At 39.4% G+C, this 18,973-nt stretch overlaps 1 protein-coding gene across 1 annotated transcript in view; it reads left to right on the top strand.

Moving 5' to 3' along the window:
* DCHS2 (dachsous cadherin-related 2) overlaps positions 1-18,973 on the top strand; it is a 151,432-nt gene that overhangs the window by 14,578 nt on the left and 117,881 nt on the right. Inside the window, exons 2-4 of the mRNA XM_022599653.3 lie at positions 927-1,158; positions 16,187-16,423; positions 17,427-18,443. Coding sequence (XP_022455361.2) covers positions 1,086-1,158; positions 16,187-16,423; positions 17,427-18,443 — 1,327 coding nt within the window. The 5' untranslated portion in view covers positions 927-1,085. The remainder of the gene's footprint in view (positions 1-926; positions 1,159-16,186; positions 16,424-17,426; positions 18,444-18,973) is intronic.

Here is an 18,973-nt window from a genome sequence, read left to right on the forward strand (position 1 = left end):
AAAAGCCAGTATGGGATCCACTTCTCACTGTTTTATACACTATATTTCTTATCTAATACATGGAAAATTAAGAACCCCAAAACAAATCTGGTCCCAAGTCTGTAGGAAAAGTACTTTCACTGCTACCTTCTGCTCTGGACTTGATGATTTTCTGGCTTCCTAGCTGTGGTCCCAGAGGCCAGGAGGACCAGATGTCAGATCCAGATCTCCTGGCTCCTCCAGGAGGAGGAGGGTTCAAGGAGGGTTTAAGGAGGGAAGAAGGTCTCCCTCCTTCCAAACTTGCTGCCCTTCAGGGCAATCAACCTACTCCTCTGCTCAAAGCCCTCAAATGGGTCAGAGCCACGGTCCCCTCAAAGGCCCACAGAGCCCTCTGTGAACTGTCCCTGCCCGTTTGATATCACCCTACTGGTTTCCTTGCTGTTCCCTGAACAGGCCTGGGATGTACTGCACTCCTGTCTCAGGGCCTTTGCACTTGCTCTTTCCTCTGTTACAATTTTCCTCCAAATAACTGAAGTCTAGCTCCCTCATATGGGTCAGTCTTTTCTTGCACTCCCCTCCAATACTCCCTTACCCTTTCTCCTTAGCAGTTAAAGATTATTTGTGGGATGAAAGTGGTTCTTTTTTTTCACTCTTTGGACATCAGGGAAACTTTCCTTGAATATCTTTGGCCTCCACTCTGAAATTATTGCCTCTTAGGAGCTTTAAGTGGTAATCTCATTCCTATTTAAGAATCAGCATTGGAGTATAGATACCATGAACTCATAGCTCAAGGTTAAAAGTAAAATGAATATATATTTAAAGTGAATATATATATATATATATAAAATTTGTTGTTTCAAAAGTCTATTCTAGGATCCTTCTTAGTTATTCTGCATCCCAGTGTTCAGGTGAGACCCATTTGTAACCACTTCTCATCCATCCAACAGGGTGGACTCAGCGCCCAAGCTTTTGTTCGTGTGGAACTGGAGGATGTGAATGATAATGAACCCGTGTTTAACCCGTCAACCTATGTGACGAGCATTAGCGGCCAGACCCAGCCAGGCACTGAGATCATCAATGTTCTTGCCTCAGACAGGGATTCCGGGATGTATGGAACAGTGGCTTATGAGCTTGTCCTCGGAGACCTGTCATTCCTTTTCACCATCGACTCCACCACAGGTATGTGAGCTTGGAATCAACAGCTTCTGCATAAGAGCCAGAAAATTAGCTGAATTGGTTTTTCCTTGACAGGGGTGTTGCAGGACTCACTTCACCTTCCATCAGGCAGCAAGGCATGCTGAAAGGAGCCGGGCTTTGTAGGTTAGGACTGGATCTGATTCCCAGCTTTGCCTCCTCTTGGTTTTATGACCTTCATTGGCCTCAGTCATCATTTCAACATACAAATACACCCTACTAGTGTAAAGAGCATTGTACGGACATCCAAAGAAATCCCTTTCTGGTACTAGGTCTGGCATTCCCTTAATCTCTTTGGGTCTTAGTTTCCTTGTTTTTGAAATGACACCTAAAGCTCCTTTTAGTTCTCTAATATGGTAATTGTGTATCTGCCAAAAAAGTCCAACGGGCAAACAATCTTTCAGAAATAATCAATATTTAAGAGGTTACTTCCTCTTCCTATTAGTTTGTTGTTAACAAAAAAAAAGTTTGAAATACCTGGTTACAATATTTGGTTACAATATTTGGTATTTTATAACCAACATTTGGTTATAAAATTTCAAGTTTATAATATTACATTATAATCCTATGGAGATATTACAGATATTTTGCCCAAAACTGAGGCTGCAAAGAAAAAGAAAAAATTTTTTTCCTTTTGCTTTTTTACTTTTACAAAATATTTTATTTTATTTATTGTAGTAAGAACATTTAACCTGAGATCTGCCCTTTGACACATATTTCAGTGTAGAGTACATTATCGGTGACAAGAGGTACAATGTTGTACAGCAGATCTAGGGTTTATTATTCATCTTGCTTAACTGAAACTTTATGCTCATTGACTAACAACTTGCCATTTCTCCCTCCTCGCTGGCCGCTGGCAACCAGCTTTCAACTCTTGGATCTGATGAACTTGCCTATTTTAGATCTTTCATATGAGTGAAATATGTAGTATCTGTCCTTCTGTGGCCGGCTTAGTTCACTTAACATCATGTCCTCCAGGTTCATCCATATTGTCCTGTGTTGCAGAAAGTCCTTCTTTTTGTCAAGGCTGAATAATGTTCCATTGTAGGTATATGCCACATCTTCTTTTTACATCCATCTGTTGATAGACATTTAGGTTTTTTCCGCAACCTGGTAATTGTGAATAGTGCTTCATTGAGAATGAGAGGGCAGAGATCTCCTCAAGATTATATTTCTTCTTAAAACACCTGCTCTGAGCATGGCTGGAATGTGTTTCTGTTGTGATGATGATGGTGTCAGGTGCTACACTAGGCAGTTCCGTACGTTGTCTCATTGGATCTGTACAACATCCTTTGCAACGACAACGTTCATTAGCAACAAACAATAATTTACACAGGGAATCCGATCTACCGAGTTAGTTTGCCCTCTCAACGAGCCCCATTAGGTAAAGAGTCATTGCTTCTTACCTGGTAAGTGTACTTCACCTGGCATGTATGACTGGCTGGGGGATTAGTCGTTTACAATGGCAGTCTTTACAAGGCAAAACTTTCCTTGGTCAAAATAATCCACTGATGTGTGGCCCTTTTAACATTTCAAAGATCAGAAGAAAATACATTTTTAGGAAATTAGTCTACTTATCTTGGCTTTTTCAAAATTCATCTAAACTGAGGACCTTAGCTATTTAAATGGTCAGGTCCTCCAGGGCACTAGCATTGCCAAAAATATATAGGTCAGCCAGTAATCAGGGCACAGGATCTAAAAGCATTTAGCAGATTGTTTTTAAAAGACATCAATACACTCATCCTCAAGTTTCCCCTGGATGATCTTGAAGAATGAACTATACTGTATTGTGTTTTTAGGAGATATTTCTGTTGCTGTGCTGGCTTCAGTCAGCCACAGGCTTCCACTCCTGGCACGGGCATTAGACAAATGCCATTGTTAATCAGGGAGAACACTTTAAGTAGGTTATTATCTAGGGAAGTATGGTATTTTTTTTAAAGCAAAGACCAACTTCATATTGGAAGTAACCTTGGGTTATTATTGTTGGCAATTTCGATGTTGCTGCATTTAGGGTGAAAACATTCTCAGTCTTACAGTGCTGAGAATGTGGTTGCACCTAATCACAACTCATGAGAAAGTCATAAGAGCTGGTAATGCTTTACTTTTTTAACCTTTAGAAGAGAATGAAACAGTATCATGATTAACTATGGGAAAAAGTTGCCTAGTGAACAGGTAGTCTCCAATTTGAACAGTTGAGTTGTTCATCTGTTGGTTGACTACAACTATGGTCACATTTTCTATTTTGTACATAATAGTTAGGCCTCTAGGCCATGCCATAAAAGTCAGTTTAACTGTTGATGTTCTCAAAGAATAGAACAAGGACCTGTATTGAAATATGGTTTTCCTCTTCTGGATCTGTGTCTTTGTTGAACCTATAAAAGGCTGGGCTTTCTTGCTTTCACTATAAAGGCCTGTGTCTACAGAGCCTGTCAGTGTAAACATAGTCTCAAGAAATTGCCTCTGTCAATAAATATATGTGGAATAAATGAATAAATGACCTTTAGAAATAATTGGAAAGTGATTTAAATCCTTATTGCATCCTCTTAAGAAATTGCAAGGCAGTATCATTGATAACACAGAGCAAACCTTCATTTAAAATCCTCTTTCCCTATTGCAGCATGGCGGGGACACTAGGGCCTACCCCCACTTTCCCCAGAATTCTCCCAAATTCTCTCTCCAGTGTAACTGTGCCAGCTCTTTTCTAGGTATACAAGTATACAAACTAAATACACACACACACACACATGCATATAGTTGTACATAGTTATATAGTAGAGGAGAAGATTGAGAATTGATAGCCAATTTATACATTATCACTTCTTGAAATACTCTAAAATTCTCTCTTAGAGACATTCATTCATTTTCTCATTGGTTCCTTCGTGCTTTCATTTTGAGGCTTCCTATATTAGACATGCTATTTTATAAGCTTACATACTTTGTGTTATAGCCTCAAGTGTTCATGAAGATGAGATTTTCCATTGATCTGTTTGTGCCACAACCAAGACTCGTGCATTAAAAATAGAGCTTTTGGACTTACTGTGTTCATCTGGGAAGAAAAATGTTTTGGAGAAAACTGGAGGGTGTGTGGCGATGTCCTAGTTGTTTTCTCTTGTGGGTTTATCTTCCTGTTCTGTTTCTGGCTTTCTAAGTGTGTTGTTGGTTCAAAGAACATTTTTGTATAACGGGTTTCGGCACCAGGAGAGAGAGATTGACTTAAGCCTTCGTTTCTGTTATTCTCAGTTAGTGGGTTCTTTTGATGTGGGCACGAGGCAGACCACACTGTTTTGAGTTTTAAAAGGAGGAAACACAAGAAGCTTATTTATTAATAGCTCTTTTTCATGTATTTTTAATCCCATTTTTTGAACTACAGGTTGATTTTTTTTACATTGTCTGAAGTAGTCTCTTTAGTAAATAAAAGGAGCAATTTTTAGCTTTTGTGTTGTCCTATATATTTAGTAATTTTACTCTGCAACAAACATTAGTTCTAATTCAAATCATTTTAAGGTGACAGGTTTCAAGCATTTGTGTGGGTCATTTATTATTGCCCAGTTACCTCTTTTGCTAGGGCTACCTGTGGTTAAATTTTTGTGATTTATCTCATGTTAATGATATACAGAAAAGTCAAAAGTTCGGAAAAGAAAGGCAGAAAATGGAAGCAAGTTAATTGTTTCCACAGATATGAACCAAGCAGTGCTATCCGTGTTTGGGATACATCAGTGTATAAGACAGACAAAAATTCCTGCTTGCTCTCATATATCTGATAATAGACCTTATGTTGCCTCGCTTATTGCCTGTCCTGGGTTTAGTTGTGGTGCACATAAAAGCCAGGTTGAATACCATGGAAAAACAAGGAATTAAAAGGGCAACTGAATGAGTTAAACCAGCCCTGCCTCTGTGTTTAGTTGTAATCTCTTGTTTGTTCAGAGTGTGTGGATTTTAACAGGGATTGTAAGTAATGTAGCACAAAGTCTGTTTTTATCTCAAGGGCAGATTCTTTTCTAATCTTAGTTTTACACTCAGTATTCATACCTTGTAATGATTCTCATAATTCTTCATGATTGTCACTTTCCTACATTCAGAACATTCTGATATATAGTTAACAAATTAATACCACACCTTATTTCATATGGGATGTGAACTTGCTCATGCCCCCAAAAAGTGACTTTCTTTCATTTGCAAGACAGAGACTAAAATTAATCATGAGCACCTAATCAGTGTGTGTCACTTTCATGGGAAACAAAAGCATGTTAGAGGGTTTTCTCATTAGTTTTTCCAGTATAAGATCACAGACTCTTGGAGATGGAGGGGACCTTACAGATCAGCTCCCTCATTTAGTGGAGGAAGAAATTGAGGCAGAAAGGGATTTAGTGACTTCCCTAAAGGTACACAGTTGGTAAATGGCATAATAGGACTTGAACTCCATCTTAGACCTGTGATCTGTCCCTATACTGTTCCATCTCAGACAATACTTTTTGACATCTTTTCCATATATTGCCTATTTGAGCCTTACATCAACGTATGACATAAGCAAGGCAGATGTTTTTATTCCCATCGTAAATTAAGAGACTGAAAACCCTAAGAGACTTAGTGATTTGCTCAAGGAGTTAGTAGTACTCCTGACACTTTTACTTCTCTAATTTCCATTTCAAAGCTCTTTCCATGGGACTTCCCTGGTGGCACAATGGTTAAGAATCTGCCTGCCAATGCAGGGGACACAGGTTCGAGCCCTGGTCAGGGAAGATCCCACATGCCGAGGAGCAGCTAAGCCCATTTGCCACAACCACTGAGCCCACGTGCCACAACTACTGAGCCCATGTGCCGCAACTACTAAAGCCCATGTGCCTAGAGCCTGTGCTCCACAAGAGAAACCACCGCGATGAGAAGCCCTCACACCACAACAAAGAGTGGCCCCATCTTGCTGCAACTAGAGAAAGCCCATGTGCAGCAACAAAGACCCAACACAGCCAAAACTAAATAATAAATAAATTTATATATAAAAAAAACTTCCTATGATTATGGTTTTAAAAAAAAAAAACTAAAGACAAAGCTAAGATAAATGTAAGTTCCATTGATTCAACTAAATAAGATAGAAATGATCTCTCATTGTGACTTCCTATATAAGCCTATTTGAGATAATAATTATTCTGTTGATTTATTTACTCTTTTCAGTTGAATAAATAGAATTCAGTGGAATCTTCCAAAATAGGTACATTTTTCTTAAGAACTGTTTTAGTTGTCAGTATGAGATAGACAAGTTCAAAATATTCATCCTACTCCTTTCAGCCAATGCAGCTTAGTTACCCAGATTTGTGTGGAAAATAAAGAGTACAATATCATCTATTTGGTGAATAAGCTTCTATATTCTCACAAAAGGAATATAGGAAGGACACCATAAATATCAATAATCAATAAGAAATTGATATTGATATCCCATAGTTTTTGGTCTGTCTCTGTTTTTGAGAAAATTACAGACTCCATGTTTGGTGAAGGTCATGATTTTGTGCTTATTTTTGTTCTTTTTAAAAAAATTTTTTTTTGGGTTGTGTTGGGTCTTTGTTGCTGTGCTCAGGCTTTCTCTAGTTGCAGCAAGCATGGGCTACTCTTCATTGTGGTGCGCGGGCTTCTCATTGTGGTGGCTTCTCTTGTTGAGGAACACGGGCTCTAGGCATGCGGGCTTCAGTAGTTGTAGCACGCAGGCTCAGTAGCTGTGGCTCAAGGGCTCTAGAGCACAGGTTCAGTAGGTAGTTGTGGCGCATGGGCTTAGTTGCTCCACAGCATGTGGGATCTTCCCAGACCAAGGATCGAACCCGTGTCCCCTGCATTGGCACGTGGATTCTTAACCACTGCACCACCAGGGAAGTCCCTTATTTTTGTTCTTAACTATCCCATAGCTTTCACTTTTAGTAATGACCTATAGGTTATTTTCTAACTACAAAGTACTACTTTGGTGAAGAGTATCCCATCTTTTCTAGGAAGCTTGATTCTAAAATTATTGCTTAATTAGTTGAAGAACATGCTTTTATTTGTATATCAGATTTAAGAGACCTTTGTCTTTAAGTTCTTTTATTAGTCTATCAATTAAAATAATTCATCCCAGCAATTTCCTCTATTTAAATAAGTGACAAGATAAATAGCATAGACAAATACTATTGCACATTATAATTAGTATGTATAACTCTAAGCACTACAGTAACTAAAATTTAAAATAAGTAGTGCTCTGTAAGTGAATCAACATCTATTTTTTAAAGTTAAAATTGATCCCCTGGACTGGTGGTTAATGATAATTTGCAAGTGTCATGAAAAAAATGAGAGCCAAATAATCACTGTACTTTAAAGTCTTAAAATATAATGTCATAAGTCTTAAGCTGGCTAATATACAGGTAAAGAGAGCTATTGATTTTACTTACTGTTTTATTATTTATTTTCTATATATATAATATGTAATATATATATATTTTTACAGCTACATTTTCTGGCCCATCAGCATTTAGTAGACAGCTTAGTCTATTTACGAATGTTGAATTCAAGTAAGTGAGTTTTCTAGCTCCCCTTTATACTTGAATGGTTTTAGAAGTGAATGTTTTGAAATATTCCACATATAGAAGGGCACACTTAATCTTAATACTCTCCTCTTCTAAGTGGTGACTGTTCATTCAAAGAAACTTACTAGCTTCTTACTGGTCTCTAGTAGAAACTGTTTCACTGCACAAAGTTGGCTTTGCAAGCCAAAAAAGTAGTCCTTGGCTCAGAAGAAGCCTAGTAAAATTCATACATATAGGCATGAGATGGAACTTGTTCAACTATAGAAAGACAGATTTGGTTATCTCACCTGCTTGCCTAAAATCTTTCGATGACTTTCCATGGCTCTTTGGCCGGAGACCAAATCCTTGTTATGGTCTCCCAGGCTCTTCATGACCTGCCCTCCTTTCCCCTGTGGCCTGAGCTCCAGTAATTCTCTTTACTCTTTGTTCTCATTCTTTTTTTTTTTTTCGGTACACGGGCCTCTCACTGCTGCAGCCTCTCCCGTTGCGGAGCACAGGCTCCGGACGCGCAGGCTCAGCGGCCATGGCTCACGGGCGCAGCCGCTCCGCAGCATGTGGGATCTTCCCGGACCGGGGCACGAACCCGCGTCCCCTGAATTGGCAGGCGGACTCTCAGCCACTGCGCCACCAGGGAAGCCCTGTGCTCATTCTTTACACCAACTATTTCTTCCCCTTCTCTTCCTCCTCCTCTTTCTTCCTCCTTCTCCTCCTTTCCCTGAGCCCACCATGTTTCCCTCCATAGGCACGTCATGCATTTTCCCTTCTGCACAGAACATTTGATGGCTCTATCCTCTTCTCTTCCCACACTCACATATTCACCTAGGTAATGGCTGCAGACACAGTCTATTTTGCTCCCTACCACCTTTCCAGTTACTAGCACATTTCCTGGAATGTAGATGGTACACAATAAATGGTCGTTGATATAAAAAAGGAAAGAATGAGATGGAGCTGTTGCCACGAGAAAGTTTGCAGTCCAGCTGAATCGACAATAATAGCGCATATAATTTACAGAGAAGAGATCGGTGGGTGCCGGAGCTGGGGATGGAGTGGGGCAGGTCACGTGGGCAAAGGGGGTTAAAAGGTACAAACTTCCAGTTATAAGATAATAAATCCTGGGGATATATGTACAGCATCGTGACTGTAGTTAACAATATTATACTGTAAATTTGAAAGTTGCTAACAGAGTAGATCATAAAAGTTCTCATCACAAGGAAAAAATTTATAAATATGTGTGGTGATGGATGTTAACTAAATTTATTCTCGTAATCAGTTCACAATACATACATATATCAAATTATTATGTTGCACATCTAAAACTAATACAATAGTATTAGTCAATTATATCTCAATAATAAATAAATTAAAAAATCATATTATGAAATTACAATAATTTTTAAAGTTTAATACCGGAAAAGAAATAGATAGTCCAGACCAGAGTACAGAAAACTATGGAAACATATGTGGAAATATAGGAAAAAAAAATATAGAAGGCCAGACTCAATAATTACATTCCGAAGGTCAAGTATTTGAGAATATGACCACACACTGTAGTGTAGTTATTTGACCAAAAGAAGCCCAGCTGTCTGGCTCCTAAGAATCTTCAACAGATGGCATTCTATACTTAAAGTATTTTATCTTCAGACTTACATTAAGCAAGCTCTTTCTTTTGATGTATCAAACTGAATGCCAGTTACCAGGTTATAGGGAAAAAACGTAACTGTCACAGGAACTGAATTCTTAAGGCTTCGTGTCCAGCTTGCCTTCTCCGCTCAGGCACACTATGGAGAAAGCCAAATCAGTCTGGGAAAGTTTACAGAGAAACGTTGATTTTTAAAGAAGGGAATGAGATAATGTTAATGTTTAGTGGTACCAGATTAAAATAACCGGATGGATCTTCTCCGTAATAAAGATGCTCTTGCCAGTAGAACAGAACTGTGAAGGCCTGCTGACTCACAGCGTTCTGCGTTACTCTGCCGTTCGCTGGGAGGGAAGTACCTGAAGGCTGTTCCCACTTCTCTTGTACAGCCTGGGCCTGAATTTGTGTGCCTAACATTTACCTCTCTTTTACCTACTTTTTCTGGACTCGTCATCAACCCTCTGGGTTAGAACATTTAAAAGATACATTTTAGATACAATCAAGTGTGTAAGCCATAGACTCCCACTGTCTCATGTCTCATTAAGGTGACTTTGCATTTGTCTTCCCTGAAACAGAAATTCTAAGAGTAAACTCCACGTATTGATGGCATGAGGACCACAGGGAGAGCAGACCTTCAGAAGAGAACTTGGGAGAATCTAGAGTAGTCGGGGAACTTGAGCTGAACCTCACAGGAGGGCTCAGATTTGGATATGCAAGTGGGGGAAGAACGATAGTGATTCAGGAGAAGTGAAGAATATAAATGAAGATGTGGAGAGGGAGATTAGTAAGCATTTGTAACAAGAAATGAAAATGGAAGTTAGGGCTGAGTTACTAAGATATATACCACAGGGATCCTGTGCAGGATTATTTACAAAGGAGGGAACTGAAAAGCAGTTTGATTTTTCTACTGAACTTTACCCAGCTTGTCAGAAGTATAAAGGTTTCTAAATTGGAGATAAAAGGGTTGATAATTTGGAGAGAGCTGCTGTGGATTTGTGGGTTACCCCCAGGTGGGGTGCCTGCACTTCACCAGTCAGAGAACTGAGTATTAACCCCTGCGGTTCGGGGCTAACAGACTCAAGTTTGTCTCTCACCTGAAAAATCTAGAGCAGGAATGATGGACGGTGGAAGAAAGGAGGGGTTTCTAGGGTGAAGATAAGCCGTTCCTGGAGTTTGTGGGGCCCGTGGTCCTCTGGGGTGGAGACAGCTGGTGTGGAGCTGTTTTAGGTCCTGCCCACTAAGGCCAGAGGGAGAGGTCTGAGCGTTGTTAGCTTTTCAGGAGGCAAGGAAGCAGTAAGTGAACAGTCTGAAGAGGGATATGGTTACGTCTGTTAAGGTTGCCTCAGATTAGAAGATGGAAGGTTTCTCCAAAAAAGCCACAAAAACACTAGTGATAGAAGGTGGTTTCTAAACAGCTGCCCAGGTGGAAGAGCACTGACGCTACATCACGGCGATGGTGCCTGTCCAGTGAGAATGTTCCCACTCCTCTCCCATCCCCTCCTTTCCCCCCAGGTGCACCGAGATGGTTCAGAAACTCATATTAGCAATATGAGGAAGAGAGAGAGAAGCAGCCAGCGACATCTGACCTACAGCATGTGCTCCACCTGACCTTTATTTATATATATTTTTTGCCTTAAATTATACCTATTTATTTATTTATTTTTAATTTTATTGGAGTAGAGTTGCTTTACAATCATGTGTTAGTTTCAGGTGTACAGCATAGTGATTCAGTCATACATACATATATTCATTCTTTTTCAGATTCTTTTCCCCACCTGAACTTTAACTCAAGTTTACACTTTGATTCTTCTAAAGACATTTATATTCTAGTTATTAAATTGAAACTGTTTTGTGACTTAAGGTCACAGAAATAACTTTAATTGGTTGCTAGTGATTGTGGAGGTGGTAGGAGCTTCCTGAATTTTCACGTAGGGGCAGGAGAAGAACAGGTGGCCATACAAAATAAATCAAAATAGGTAAAAAGAAATTTCACATCATCCTGTACTGTGAATATAGGCTACAAACTAGTGTGAAGTTTGGCTTATGTTTAAGAATTCTCAAAGGAAATTTTTACCCCTCTGTTCTGCACCAGGTTTCAAGTCATAAATTTTCACTGGGGAGGCAGGGTTTTATTTCTAGCTCCCTCTTACACTGAAAGTTTTGTGGATCTAATTTTATTGGTGGAAGTCCTGCAAGACTCTCCCTCTCCAACCTGCTCCCATCCCCAAGGGCCCTGGTCTTGTCTTCTGCCCCCAGAGTTCCACAAGATCATTAGAAGAAAAGTTCAAGTACACTAGGGTTTGGTAAATACACTGAAGGCCAAAGCTAAATTCAGTATGCTGCATATGCTCTGGGTTCCTGACATCACTTAATTTTTTAACTTCTTTACTGTCAATTTTTAAAATGTATTTAAGAGGTTATATTTTTATTTTTTTGCAGCACTTGCTTTCAAGGGGAGGGTTGGTCATTGTATTTAGTATCAGAAAACAGTTGTTCCCTTTAGTAATTCTTTCAGTGATAGTTTGTAAGAAGTAAATTATCTAACTGTCTTGGTCTTATTTTATGCTTGTGATAGTTAATTTTATGTGTCAACTTGGCTAGGCTATGGTACCTAATTTTTGGTCAAACACCAGTCTAGATATTGCTGTAAAGGTGTTGCTGTAAAGGCTATGGTACCTAATTTTTGGTCAAACACCAGTCTAGATATTGCTGTAAAGGTGTTTTTTAGATATGATTAACATGTAACTCAGTAGTATTTGGGCAAAGCAAATAATCTTCCATAATGTGAGTGGGCCTTCTCTGATCAGTTGAAGGTCTTAAGAGAAAAGACTGATGTCCTCCCAGGAAGAAGTAAATCTACCTCTAGACTGCTTTCCAACTCAAGACTGTGACATTGACTCCTGTAGAAATTTCTAGCCTTCCAGCCAGCCCTACAAATTCCAGACTGACCGACCCCCACATGAGCCAATTCCTCAAAATAAATGTCTCTCTCTCTTCTCTCTTTCCCTGTCTCTCCCTCTCTCTTTCCTTATCTCTCTCCCCCTCTTTCCCTGTCTATCTTCTCTCCCCCCATCTCTGTCTCTGTCTCTATCTATCTATTGCAACTATTCGTTTTTGCTTCTCTGGAGAACCCTGACTGATCCAACGTTCCTCCTGTAAAATAGTTTACCTGGGGCTTCCCTGGTGGCTCAGTGGTTAAGAGCCACCAGTGCAGGTGACACAGTTTCGAGCCGTAGTCCGGGAAGATCCCACATGCCGCGGAGCAACTAAGCCCATGCGCCACAACTACAGAGCTCGCGCAGCTAGAGCCCGTGCTCTGCAACAAAAGAAGACACCACAATGAGAAGCTCACACACCGCAATGAAGAGTAATCCCCGCTCACTGCAACTAGAGAAAGCCCGTGTCCAGCAACAAAGACCCAGTGCGGCCAAAAATAAATAAATACATTAAAAAAAATAGCTTATCTGAGTAGAAAATTCTAGGTAGGCAGTTGTTTTCTTCTGTAACTTTCACAATATTACTTCATTAACTTCTGACCTCTGTTGTTGCCATTGAGAAGTCTGTTGTCAAAGAATTGTTCCTTTATATGTTCTCAGTTTTTCTTCTCTTGTTGCTGCTATAAGATTTTATCTTTGTCTCTCTTTATTCAGAAACGTCACTGATGTATCTAATTATCAGCTTCTCATTTTCCTGTATATGAGAATCATTCCCCTCAGAAGTACCACCATCAGCCACACTGGTCTTGCAGTCCCCCTTGGGTGGTAAGCACCACCCTCACTGTGCCTTCTCAAAGGTGATCTGAGGGTAGATTTCTATGTTTTGAACATGAACAAGTTACTGTTAGATAAATATTGCCAAAAGTGCCTTTTGGACAGTGTACATCCATACCACACCCTTTATTAACCCTACATAATATAACTTAAAAGTTTTAGCAAACATTAGAGGTGAAAACAAGAGGTAATTATTTTTATTTTGCATTTGTTATTTTTAATGAGTTTGAGCATTATCATATTTATTCATACTTTATTCTTTCTTATCTATCTGCCCTTATCCACTGCTACCCTAACTTTTGGCTTACCTGTATTTTTTCATCTTAGTTACAGAACTCTTCAGTTATTATGTATACTAAATTGTTGTTTATATATTTTCAAAATGTTGTTTTTTGATTTTATTTATAAACCATGGAGTAAACTAATGAATAAGTGAATGAATGATAAGAAAGACAAAAACCATTAAAGTACAATGTAGTAAATGTATGATAGGCACATGTACTCAGGCCACTGTGAGATCCTGGAAGAGTGGTCTCTGAAAGAGAGTGGAAGGTAAGAGAAGGTCATCTGCGCCAGGTGAAAGTTGAGCTGTGCTTTAAAACATGAGTAGAAATCATTGTCAGAGAAGATGAAGTTATTCCAGGAAGGGGATGCAGCAATCTAAAGGGAAGAGCAAGATCTATTCTGGAAATTAGAAAGAGTTGACTGTGCCAAGAGCAAAATGTCCTGTACAGAGAGAATGGTGAGATGGGGCCACAGGGATGCAAAAGCGCTAATTGAGTGGCTTGGTTATTACGATAAAGCATTTGAACTTCCCCTGAAAACTGGGGGAAGCACTGATAGGCTGAGATTTGGATTTTAGGAAGACTATCCTAATACAAGTATGAAGAATGGTTTAGAAGGAGTCAGTCTGAAGGCAGGAAGACCAGCTTATGGTCTACTTGAGGCAGGCATTAATCTTTTCATTGTCATAATCATCAAGAGTGGAAAATAAAACTCTTAAAAAAGTCTCAATAATTAAAATTGAGTTAACTCTAGAAGACTCTGTGCCCAGGGAGTGGGGGGTTATTGGGGTAGAGAGACTTTTCATTTTCTTCTGTAGACAGACACTTTTGCATTATTTGAGTTTTATTTTTTAATCAAGCCAAGACTTTAATAAGAAGAATTCTGAAGCTACTCAATAACGGAAGGGAAAGACCTGACTTAGAAATTAGTGTGATGAGTATTGAGTGCTTTGGTGGACCAGCAAATCAGTGTGAACCCCGATTTTAACACGGCTGCTAAAAGTGGGTGTGATAATACTTGGTTACATTAGTATTTTATAAGTATTCCAATAAAGAATGTTTATACTCTTCTTTGTTATAGTCAGATTGTTATCTGGAACCATGTGTTCCTGGATCAACTTGGAGAATGTTCAGGAGAAAGGAACTGTAAGAGAAATGACGTAAAATCATGTCAGATAAGAAAACGGGGATGCTGTGCCTGGAGCAGGTCTGATGAGATATTTGGCTTTGGTTATTGATGATGTGTTTGCCAAGGAGAAATAAGACAGATTCACTAAATTTCTAATGGGAATAGGAACAAGGAATTGGAGTTATAAGAGGGAATATTTGATTTAAAAAAAGAAAGAAATCAAATGGGTGTCACCTTTTTTATGCCTAGAAAACTGATAATTCTGATGTTTTTGCAAGCTTCTCATAAACTGGCAAAACTGCAGTAGTCCTTCATTTAACTAATACTTACGGCCAATTGTGTTGTGATAGATTCCATACACTTCAGCCACATTTATTTGTTTGTAAATTCATTTAAAAGTTTGTCTGTTTTTCTTTTTTGTTAACTACAACTAACATTTTCATTTCTAAGTTGGTTATCTATTTTCATGTTTTCACACTAACACACCAATGGGTGGGTTAGCCATATTAAATGATTGGTTTTCTTAGCATTACTGGATCTCTCCCCAACTTATCCATTAAGACCTTCTCCTCTCACAAACACTCTGTGTATAAGCCTAGCTTATCCCCATGGTTTTAACATTTTTGAAGTTTTCCTACCCACAGCCATTGATATTATACCCTCTCATCAATAACAAAAAAAATGGAGTTCCTTGAAAAAAAGTGCTGCACTCCATGGTCTTGTTCAGGACAAATGGCAAATACCCCAGAAGATAAAACTTTAATTTCATCTGTAGATTTAGGGTCCCGGTGCCTGGGTAGATTGTGATCACCCAACAACCCTGCATTAGCTTAGACTACATTGGATTACGGGGTATACTCTGCTAGTCCATCATCCTGGGCTGCTGATATGGTAGGAAGGCCTAACAAAGGCAACAGTTTTTGTTTTTCTGGTGAATTGATATACTTCCAAGATGTCTAATATTTAAGCTCTGGAAATATTGCTTACTTGACAGAATTTGGACCATCATTTTGCAAATATGCTCAAGTTCTTTGATTGGAAAGTAGATGTATCAAGGTTCTCCAGAGAAATGGAACCAACAGGAGACATATAAATATAAAGACATATAAAGATAAATATAAAGAGATTTATTGTAAGGAATTAGTCCTGTGATTATGGAGATTAACAGGCCCCAAGATCTGCAGGTGAGTTGGTAAACTCAGGATCCAGAGAACCAATGGTGTAGCTCGAGGTTGAAGGCTGGCAGTCTCAAGACTCAGGTGGAGCCAGGATGTTTCAGTTCAACTCCAAAGGAAGGGAAAAAACCAATGTCCCAAGTCTAACAGAGTCTGGCAGGAGGACTCTCTCTTACTTGGAGGAGGACCAGCCCTTTTGTTCCAGTCAGGCCTTCAACTGATTGGATGAGGCCCACCCACAGCAGGGAGGCCAATATGCTTGACTCAGTCTATCCATTTGGGTTAATCTCACCCAAAAACACCCTCACAGAAACATGCAGCATAATGTTTCACTGAATATTTGGGCACACCATGGTCCAGTCAAGTGGACACATAAAATTAACCATCACAGTAGCATTAACAGATCAGGTGTTACTATGGCTCATCAGTATTTATTGCATGTTATCTGGTTTTTAATTCTCTCCTTCCCCTACCCAGGGATTATTTACTTAACATCAACTCTTAGTCATTTGGAATCCACGACACTTTTGCTGATGGTCTGTGCTCGAGATGGTGGTGGGCTCACATCTGTCACTAATGCTGAAGTCACCATACACATTCTTCAGACAACTCTGGCACCCACTGAATTTGAAAGGCCTAAGTATACTTTCTCAATTTATGAAGATGTGCCTGAAGACAGTCCTGTGGGGACAGTGAAAGCAAAAGAGTCCTTGAGTAAGTACTTCTTATGCTGCATTGAAATCCATTACTGGAACATTTTCTATATTTTCTTAGGTTGTACAGTCTTGAATAAATCTTTCCTTTTCTCCATGCAAGAATTGAGACCATACAATCTATGGCTTGTTCTTTGTCCTCTCAACATTATTTTTATCCTACTTTGTTTTTCTAATCACAAAAGTAACAGGTACTTTTAACCCATTCTTCAAAGCGCACGTGCACACACACACACACACACACACACACACTTCCAAAAATTTTTTAATGAAAATACATGCAACTATCTTTGTTGTTCTACAATGACCATTTTTCCCCACTTTGTATATTGTGGACAGTTTTCCAAGTAACTGGACATCATTCCGTCTCATTAAAATTAGAAGTTGCATAGTATTTATTTAAACATTTCCCTTTTGCTATCAATTTGAATGATTTACAATCATTTTTGCTAGTCCAAATACTACTCAAGCAAACATCCTTATATGACTTGTACAGATTTCTCTGCAAGAAAAATTCTTAGAAGTGAATTACTTGTCCAAAGATCTTGTCATGCTCCGTAACCCTAACCCATCTTCTCTCCTTTCCTTAAATTTTAGGGAGGGTATTTTCCTTTTATTGGTAGATATCATAGAGAAACACCAGTGTAAACTTGACTTTGCTTCCTCAAATATATAAAACAGACTGTAAAACAGGCATCCACGTTATTTTCTGAATACCTTTCCCTTTTACTTAATACAAGAAGAGGTAAGGAAGATGGTGAAACTCGTGGCTTGCGCCTTGTCCATTGGACATTACTTTTGTCCACTAATACATCTGAAACCATGTGTCCACTTATCAACAGGCTTTGGAGAGCTGAGGAAAATGTGAGAAATTGCATCGTATTCTCTGTGGATGTGATATACATTAATGCTTTCAGTTCTGTTTCCAGTAGGTACATTCTTTTGGCATAAAGTGATTGCTTTCTCTTTTCATTTTGCTCTTTTTTTTTTTTTTTCCTTTTCAGATTCCTCAGAGCCAATTCTTTATAGGATCTCCTCTGGTGATCTGGACGGAAAGTTCTTTATTCACCCATGGCTGGGCACCATTCGAACCCAGAAGCCTCTGGATCACGAAACACAGCCCGTGGTTGTGCTCACCATCCAGGCACAGCTCGGCAGCTCTGCCGCCTGCAGCAGCACAGAGGTCAACATAACTGTCATCGATGTCAATGACAACCGCCCAGTGTTTCACAAAGCCTCCGATGGGGTTACGATATCCCAGAGCACAATGACTGGCACAGCCTTGTACCACGCCCGTGCAACAGACAAAGACAGCGGGCCCAACGGGGTCATCCGCTATGCCATTGCCAGTCAGAGCCCGAGCATCTTTTCCGTTGACTCGGGGCTTGGTGTGGTGTACCTCAACGAGAGCCTGGCAGGCGCTGGGCCCCAGGAGTGCACTCTGACCCTCATGGCCCAGGATCTCGGCGTTCCTCCTCAGGCATCCCTGTTAGTGCTGACGGTCACTATTGAAAAGCAAGAGCAAAACCCGTCTTTAACTTTTGAGCATTTGGTCTATCAAGCGGAAGTTAGTGAGTCCCTCTCACTGATGACCCCGGTCCTGAAAATCCAGGCCTGCCAGCTTGGCCCACAGCACACACCCCCGCAGCTCCTGTACTTGCTGGAGTCCGGCCCAAACTCGGCTGCGTTTGGCATCCATCCTTACACAGGTTGGATTTATTTGCGGCGACAGCTCGACTATGAATCCACACAAACATATAATTTTAGAGTGTTTGCCTGGATCCCGGAGGACAGAATGTCACAAAATGTGAGCACTTCAGTAATTGTTCATGTCCTGGATGAGAATGACAATTCCCCTACCTTCTTGCATGATGTCTTGTTTCTGAAAGTCAAGGAGAGTCCTGTTCCCCAAGGGGTAATAGGCAAAATTACAGCAATTGACAGAGACTCGGGAAAGAATGGACAGCTGTCATATTTCCTTTTGTCTGATGGAAAATTCTTCAAGATGAATCCTAATACAGGTAGCATTTTGTAGCTTGCACTTATTCCTTTAAAATTGGAATTGACAAAACTCAAATCTTTTAGCAAACATATAGTTAAAATTACAGTTTTTAGTAAATATCTTTCTTGATTATAGTATTGTGATTTTTAAAGTGAAGTCAAAATTGAACAGAATTTTCCCTTAAATGATTCATATTTCTCTTGCCTCACACCCACATACTGTCCGTATATGGTTCTTATTTTGAATTAGAGGTACACTCAGAAATGGACTAGATAAATTCTTGTGTAAAGTCTAATTCCACCCCCCCGCCCAACCACTCTTTTTCATTTGTAGATGTCTTTAAAATTTTTCAAATAATATTTTATAAAGTATAAATGTCATCAGTGAAAAACTAGAGAATAATCCACTTTTTAAGATTTTAAGTTAAGATTTCAAAGTCACTCTTTTGATATATTTCTCCATTCTCATTTTGATGAGGGAAACATAGGGAAAGGGCAAATATTTACACTGAGGTTTTTTTCATGTCTTAATTAGTTAAGTTAAATATAC

The sequence above is a fragment of the Delphinapterus leucas genome, chromosome 5, assembly GCF_059928025.1.
Source record: "Delphinapterus leucas isolate spDelLeu-1000000601 "Yukka" chromosome 5, BTC_Dleu_Yukka2, whole genome shotgun sequence".
NCBI classification, from domain to species: Eukaryota; Metazoa; Chordata; class Mammalia; order Artiodactyla; family Monodontidae; genus Delphinapterus; species Delphinapterus leucas.